Raw genomic sequence first — 7,822 nt, 5'->3', positions numbered from 1 at the left:
CATCTCAGAGGGGTGGTGCTCTCCTTTCCTGCTCCCACTCTGCTGCTAGTTTCCCCTAGTAAATCCTGTTTTATTATGTCTGCACCTCGGGTAGGTGGTATCTCTGTGCTCCTGTGCATGACAGTGCACAACAATGTCTCAATTGTGCAATTTAAAAAGTTCACAAGGGTTAGAAAAAGTATCAATAAGGAACTCAAATTTTAAAAATGGGGAGCAGTGGCCAGGCCTAAGAGCCTTGGCCCCCAGTCCCTGTCCCCAAGGTTGTAAGGTAAGCATCATAGGAAAGCTAGTCATGGCCCCACTCCCCCTTCTGGCCCCAGCCCAGCTTCCTGTCCCCGTGTCCTCTGTTGGAAAAGCTTCTACAGGGTAGAACTAAGGACCTCCTTTTCACTGAAGTCAGCAGATGCTTTTCAGAGCTCATGCTCTGTCACTGACCACCCCCGCCTTGATAGTGTCTCTTGGTTCACCAACCCCTTCCTGCATTCCTTCCCAGTCTTTCTCAAGGGATCCTCTTCCCTCTCCTAACCCCTGACCTATAAGCCTGGTAGTTGGTGCTCTGGAAATTGGACCTCAGTCCTTTTCTGCCCAGCCACTTTCAGAGTTCATGGTTCGTCAGTGTGCAGCACTAGCCTAGCCCTCCCTTCTGCAACCAAACCTGTGTATCCGGCTGCCTCCAGGGCCCTGGCCCTGGGTGCCCCGTGAGCACCGGAAGCGGGCAGCAAAGAGAAATGTCTACCTGTTGTCCTTGTCTGGTGGCCCCACCACACAAGTAGAGCTCAGAGCCATCCTCAACACTGTCCTGCCTGTCCCTACGTGTCCCATCAGTTGTCAGTGTCCACCAGTGCCACCCAACACATTTCCTTTTCTTTCTTTCTTTCTTTCTTTCTTTCTTTTTTTCTTCCTTCCTTCCTTCCTTTCTTTCTTTCTTTCTTTCTTTCTTTCTTTCTTTCTTTCTTTCTTTCTTTCTTTCTTTCTTTCTTTCTTTCTTTCTTTCCTTCATTGAGCTATAGTCCACATACCATACAACTTATCCAATAGGCTGTAGCAAATGTAATTAGTTAAGACAAGGTCATCCTGGAGAAGAGAGAACCCTAATCCAATGAGTGGCATCCTTATATAAAGAGGAAATTTGGACACAGATACACACACAGGGAGAAGATGGAAGCAGAGATCTGGGTGATGGACACTTCTGCAAGCCAAGGAATGGCAATGATGGCAAACAAACCACCAAAGCCAGTCCAGAGCCACAGAACAGATTCTCCTTCACAGCTCCTATTGTTCACAGGAAGGAACCATCCCTGACTGTGAACAATAAATTTTTGTTGTTTAATTCCCCAGTCTGTGGGTTCCCTCAGCAGGAGGCAAGGGCCCTGGCTTCCTTAGTTGGAGGTTCCATGTGTCACCTAGGACTGGCGCTTGCAATGGGGACACTGCCCTTCCTCTCAGTGCCTGAGTCCTGGAACTGAGCACCCCTTCCCTTTCAACCAAAACCCCCTTTTCAGGAGACTAAGGTAGTGGGGAGTGGGGAATGCAAGTGCTGTGGACCCAATGGACCGTCCTTTTTTTGTCCAAACTCCCTCCAGGGAAAGGGCCAGTTCCTCCTCTATTCCCTCCATACCCCCCATTGTGCATGTGGGATCCTGGTTGTCCTTGTCCCCCACCTCACCCTTTCCTTGACAGGCTGTGACTAAGGGCTGGGAAGGACCACATGCACCCCCGTTGCCCAGACCCTGGCCCAGGCCTGTGGCCCTAGGATGCTTTCCATGATCCCATGGAGCCTCTGCAGTGATGGTACTCATGGGCAGAAGGGAGAAGGGGACCGAGTCCATGGGTGGCTACCCAGTCACCAGTAGCAACTCCCAGTCAGGTGCTCCACAGGACCAGGAGACTGACAGGTGAGCTTTGGGCCAGCCTGGCCACTGACCAAGCTCCCCAGGAGGCAACTCCAGTGCCAGCCTTGGGTCTCAGCAAGCCCTCCTCCTTCCGGTGCTCCCCTGTGTGCCACCCCCATCCACCTACCCAAGAGCTTGTGTGTGAATTACTAATTTCGAAGTCTTCTCTGCTCTCATCACCCCCAGAGGCACCTTGGCCTTTCTAGAATCCTCCCTGTGCCCCCCATCTTGGGGGGAGTTCGGTGCTGACATGTTGGAAACAGGTCTTCCCAGGCTGGACAGCCTGATTTGGGCCTGGTGAGGCGTGAGGCTGGACTGAGGGCTAAGGGATCTGGGAGAAACTGGTCCGTTTTGGGCCTCGGGCCACCACCCATCTCCTCCCCAGGTCCCCTCCCTCACCCTCCAACGCACCTGCGCTGGCCTCCCCCCAAGCCCTGGGGGCAGCCGGCGGGCGGCGCTGGGAGATCAGAGAACTCAGTGGAGTCGGGCCCAGGGGGAGGGGGCGGGGAATTTCCCCCCACGCCTGCCTAGGCCTGTTAACCTCCCCCTTCTTCGCTGGGGAAAGGGGGGTACCGCTGGGGGAATTCCATCGAGCTGCGATGGCTCCGGGGAGCCTGGACTAGGGGTCTTAGGGAGAGAAGGGGGAGGAGAGGAAGGGACAGGCTGGGACCAGGGGCGCAGCTGCCTTCATCCCCAGACACCAGCTGCCCCTGCCTGTCCGGGACTGAGCGGGCACCATTCCCGCCTGTCTCGAGGGTGCGGGGGCAGGGAGTGGCACTTCCTCTGTCAGGCCAGAGGCATCCGGACCTGTGGAGCGAGGGGAATGAGGATCCGCGAGAGAGTATGCGTGTGAGCGTCTGACAATGAATGGGCGACTGAGTGGAAGTGCGTGCCAAGTGCATTTCATTCAGGAGTGCTTGTGAGTAGTGTCCCGGGGGCGTGTGGCCTCGGGAGAGGGTTCTGTATCTCTCCCATTAAGGTCTTCCCCCACACATCCCACTAGAACCTGCACCGACCCTGAGAAGGGGAGGGGGCGGAGAGGCCCGTGCCGGGACGCTGAGGGTCCCGGGGCAAGCAGGAAAGGCGTCTGGACCTGCTGCCTTCGCTCCAGTCTCGGGCGGGGCTTCCCGGCCTCAGGGGTGGGAGGTGGGGAGGTAGGGACTCAAGGGGGAGGGACTCAAGGGGGAGGGACTCGCAGAAGGACTCGAGGGGGGCAGGAGCCAGCTCATCAGAAACCTACTGTAGGGAAACTCAGAGCGAGGCTCAGCGGGAGGGGGAATGTGTGGAGGCTGAGGCAAGACCCCCGAGCACCGAGCACCGGGAAGCAGAGATGGAGAAGCACTTGGCCAGAGGTCCCCTGGGAGACCCCCAGTAAGGACGGGGCAGAGAGACGCTTTCAGGGGCAGAAACCCTGGGATGCAAATACCCCCAGGAGATATTTCCCCACCTTAGACGGAGTGTGCTGCCCAGAGTCGACGAGGATTCACAGTCAAAGGACAACGACCCCTCCCCCCCAGGTCTCCTGGAAGACCCCGGAGAGACCCCAGGGGTGGAACAGATCGTGCGCAGGCCAGGGCAGCCTCTCCTAGTTTGGGGGAGATGGGGACACGATCCCCTCAGAGTCTCCTCCTTCTCCTCTTCTTCCTCCTGGCGCTGCCGCCACGGGGGGCCTCTGCGGGGAGCCTGCATAGCCCAGGTGAGTCTTGATTCTGCTACTGGACCTTGATCACTATTCCCTCCTCTGCCTTCACACCTAGGAGCCCGGTCCCGAGCCTGGAGGCCAGGCAGGACAGGTGGCAGGAGCAGCTGAGCAGCCCCCAGGGCCCCGTGGGCATCAGGGGTGCCAGCCGGGGGGCCGGCAGGAGTTGGTGTGGGGTGGGGGTCAGGGCCAGGCTCTGAACCTCCCAAGGCCCTGCCGTTGCCGTGCAGGCCTATCCGAGTGCTTCCAGGTGAACGGCGCCGACTACCGTGGCCACCAGAACCGCACGGGCCCGCTCGGGGCGGGCCGCCCTTGCCTCTTCTGGGACCAAACGCAGCAGCACAGCTACAGCAGCGCCAGAGACCCCCAGGGTCGCTGGGGGCTGGGAGCACACAACTTCTGCCGGTGAGGGGCGGGGCCAGGGCGGGGCCTATTGGAGGCGAGCCTTTGGGGCGGGGCCTTGCAGGAGGCGGGGCTGGGTGCACCAATGCAGGCGTGGGCGTGAGGCAGGGTCCCGGGATTGGTGGAGCAGAAGGCCTGGGGGCAGGCCTTAGTCTGCGCTGGGGGCGGGGACCGGCACTCAACTGTTTCCGACTTGGGTCGGCCTCAGGTGCCCAACTTCTCAGGTCAGACCCGGACTTTCAAAGGGGACTTGAGGGCGGGGCCAGAGAGCGAGCTCTGGAATGAGGGGCCTGGTTCTTGCTCTACAACTTCTTGAGGGGGGCATCCACTAGCGGTGACAGAGGGGTTGGAAGTTTCGAGATACAACTGTTGTATGGAGCTGCAGGGACTGAGCTGAGCGGGAGGACACTTCTCTGCTTATAGAAGTCACCACTTCTGCTTTAAAGCAGTGCTCTGAGGCAAGGCACGAGGCCGAGGCCGAGGCTCAGGGCTGGGTGGGCATCGAACACTACAGAGAACACTCAAAGTCCTCCGCTGAAACCTAAAATCAGCCCTCAGGCCCCTTTAATGACTTCCCATTGTCCACTCGGAAGTGGACACGCAGAACAGAAAGCTGCTGTACCGCTCACGGTGGCCATTTTGCCGATAGACCCAGGGTGGTGCCTGGGATTTGCAGGTAGCAGGATCCAGACTTCTCCCTACCCGCAGGAACCCAGACGGTGATGTGCAGCCATGGTGCTACGTGGCTGAGACGGAGGAGGGCATCTATTGGCGCTACTGCGACATTCCCACGTGTCACAGTGAGTGGGCCCAGCCGGACAAGGGTGGGAGCGCTGGGCTGCCTGAGTGGAGTTCACTTTCGGAGGCACTGGACAGACCCTGACTCCCCTGCCACCTCAGTGCCCGGTTACCTGGGCTGCTTCGTGGACTCAGGAGCGCCCCCCGCCCTCAGCGGCCCCAGTGGCACCTCAACGAAACTCACGGTGCAGGTGTGCCTTCGCTTCTGCCGCATGAAGGGCTACCAGGTACTGCCCACAGGCCCAGACCAGCGACCCCTGACCTTGACCGAAATCAGGATAAAAAACAACTCCCAACTCTGACGCCAAACTCCGGCACTGATTTCTGAACCTCCGACCCGATTCCCACTCTGAGCCCTACCCCTGGCTCCCACGCCCCCACCCTTACCCCAGACCCTGCCCTTGGCGTCACACAGTCTGTGCTCCCAGCTGGCGGGCGTGGAAGCTGGCTACGCCTGCTTCTGCGGCTCTGAGAGCGACCTGGCCCGGGGACGCCCAGCCCCGGCCACCGACTGTGACCAAATCTGCTTCGGCCACCCAGGCCAGCTGTGCGGGGGCGATGGGCGACTGGGCGTCTATGAAGGTGAGGAGAAGGCGGGAAAGAGCGGCCTGGTTGAGAGGCGGGGCCTGAGGAGGGCACTGGGCTGAACCTGGGAGCCAAGGGAGGGGCCTGGCGCTGAGAGCAGGATTTGAGGAAGCTGTTGGGTCAGCCTGGGTGCGGGCCTAGCTGGAAAGGGGAGGGACTTCTGGGTGGAGCCCGTAGGTCTCCGGGCTCTGACCTTCGACCCCGCCCACAGTGTCGGTAGGCTCTTGTCAGGGGAACTGGACCGCACCTCAGGGCGTCATCTACTCCCCCGACTTCCCGGACGAATACGGGCCAGACCAGAACTGCAGCTGGGCACTTGGTCCGCCCGGCGCCGCGCTGGAGCTCACTTTCCGCCTCTTCGAGTTAGCTGACCCGCGCGACCGGTTGGAGCTGCGCGACGCGGCCTCGGGCAGCCTGCTCCGCGCCTTTGACGGCGACCGCCCACCGCCACCCGGGATTCTGCGCCTCAGCACCGCGGCGCTGCTGCTCACCTTCCGCAGCGACGCACGTGGCCACGCGCAGGGCTTCGCGCTCACCTACCGAGGTGAGGCCCACGACCCATCACCCCTGTGATCATTCCCCCGCCTTCTGCCTCACACCCCTCTCCACAGGTGTGCAGGACGCGGCGGAGAACCTGTTGCTTCCCAAGGGCTCGGCCCAGACCCCTGCAGCGCTCCCCGACGGGACCAATGTGAGCTGCAGCCCCCGGCCTGGGGCTCCGGAGGCCACGATGGGGGGTGAGGCGGGCACTTGAGGCGGGAGGGAGTTTGGGGAACAGACCTTCTGAAGCCCTGTCCTCACCGCAGCCATGTACCCACAGCCCGAGTCTTCTCGACAGTGATGGCCGTCTCAGTGTTGCTGCTGCTGTTGCTGCTGCTATCGCTCCTGCGACAACGGTGCGCGCCCTGGGGTGCCTGACGCCTCAGTGCCCAGGAGTGGGGCAGGGTGGGGGGAGCTGGGGCCCAGGAGGGGAACGGAGCCAGAACTCCTAAGCTCTTGAGGGGCACAGCCTTGGGTCCACACAGGGAATCATGCCTGGGATAGCAAGTGAAGCAGGAGGCTAGAGGTGAGACTGGTTGGGTGTTTGGCTGACATCTGCTCCCTCTCTAGGAGTTGTCTGCTGGCTCCAGGAAAAGGGCCCCCAGCTCTGAGGCTTTCCCAGGGCTCTGGGAGAACCTGGGCTGTGTGGTACCGACGTCCTGGAGGGGTGGCACTGCCCTGCCCCCCCGGAGACCCCGAGGCAGAGGGTCTAGCCTCGAATTACCGCCCGCTGAGCACCTCCAGCCAGAGTTCCCTGCGATCGCTCATCTCTGCTCTGTGACCTAAGATCCCCAGGGTCCACTGGATCCTCCAACAGTGGGATGTACACCTGAGATGCTATGCTGCACTCTGCCTTGGCCTCCCACCTTTTAAAGGGCAGCTCTGCCTCTGGTCATCTCTCAGAGGCCAGACATCTGACAGGAAGCATCTGGTACTGTTATTGGGAACTTGACCTGACTGTAGGTGCCCAGATGGTTAAAGCCAAATGGCAAAAGGAATCAGATCCCCTCCTCATAGTTCTGATTTCAGGGGTCTTTGAGCCTCTATTTGGGTGGTCCTGGACTCCTGCCCTAAGTCAAATATGAGAGGTCAAGAAAAGTGGTCAAAAGACCAGTTGGACTTTAAATAAAGGAGCTATTTTGGAGTACGGCTCTTCAAATTCTTAAGTGATGGGAAGTTATGTTGAGAACACTGGAGCCAAGGGTTTGGGCATGTCCATGCATATTAAGGGTGTTACATGCAGTTTCTGGAGCCGCTTGAAGTACAGAGGACTGAGGAATCGCCCAGGCGGAAGACTGGGGGCCCGCAGGATCCGGGGGAAGGGGAGAAAAATGCCAGGTTAAGTGGTAGAAGTGACGCCTTTCTGGGCCCGCCTTAGTATGAACCGAGGTGGGAACTGACCTTTCTTCCCTATTTGCCCTCTCTCTTCCCATTTCCTGACTGTCCTGGGCGGAGCTGAAGGTGCACTTTGTGGGAGATAACAGGGAAAGAGTTTGGTCGAGCTCAAGCTCCAAGAAGACTGACCCTAGGGTTCCGGCCGTTCAGGCACACCCTTAGGAGCCTGGACATCTCAGACCACTTTGCTGAGCTCCGGCGGCGTTTGGTCTGTGAGATCATCCCTGGAGTGGGGGTGCGGCAGCTCTAGACCTGACCTGTCCGAAAACGTCTTGGGCTGGCAGCACCTTGGACAGAGCACGGGCTGCGGTGGGGGGGGGGGGGGGGCGGTGGTGCTGGGTGGTAAGGTTGTGCAGGGGAGGGTGAGTGCCCAAAGGTGCGTTGACCTGGAGGTCGTGAGTGACGCCGGGACACACACTGCGGAGGGGGACGCGAGATGCCAGGGTTACTCTGGCAAAGCCACCGGGACCCAAAATGTCAGGTCCCAAGTGAATAGCCACTCCATGCAAAT

General features: G+C 59.8%; 1 protein-coding gene across 1 annotated transcript; it reads left to right on the top strand.

The window, feature by feature from the left end:
• The first annotated feature begins 2,573 nt into the window (after positions 1 to 2,573).
• KREMEN2 (kringle containing transmembrane protein 2) lies at positions 2,574 to 7,060 on the top strand. Its single transcript, XM_028510606.2, has 10 exons — positions 2,574 to 2,811; positions 3,410 to 3,588; positions 3,822 to 3,996; positions 4,702 to 4,793; positions 4,894 to 5,018; positions 5,220 to 5,373; positions 5,588 to 5,920; positions 5,988 to 6,113; positions 6,197 to 6,272; positions 6,487 to 7,060. The coding sequence occupies exons 1-10, from the start codon at positions 2,756 to 2,758 to the stop codon at positions 6,695 to 6,697; spliced, it is 1,527 nt and encodes a 508-aa protein (XP_028366407.2). The 5' UTR covers positions 2,574 to 2,755; the 3' UTR covers positions 6,698 to 7,060.
• Positions 7,061 to 7,822: the final 762 nt, after the last annotated feature.

This window comes from Phyllostomus discolor, chromosome 3, assembly GCF_004126475.2.
Source record: "Phyllostomus discolor isolate MPI-MPIP mPhyDis1 chromosome 3, mPhyDis1.pri.v3, whole genome shotgun sequence".
Lineage (NCBI taxonomy): Eukaryota > Metazoa > Chordata > Mammalia > Chiroptera > Phyllostomidae > Phyllostomus > Phyllostomus discolor.
The sequence above is the reverse complement of the archived record's forward strand: the minus strand, read 5'-3'. Positions and strand labels throughout refer to the sequence as shown.

Bases quoted from the DNA above. Each gene is read 5' to 3' on its own strand.
- KREMEN2 (XM_028510606.2), top strand. From the start codon at position 2,756: ATGAATGGGCGACTGAGTGGAAGTGCGTGCCAAGTGCATTTCATTCAG. The intron at 3,589-3,821 runs GTGAGTCTTGAT...GTTGCCGTGCAG, and splicing joins GGGGAGCCTGCATAGCCCAG to GCCTATCCGAGTGCTTCCAG. The intron at 5,921-5,987 runs GTGAGGCCCACG...CCCTCTCCACAG, and splicing joins CTTCGCGCTCACCTACCGAG to GTGTGCAGGACGCGGCGGAG.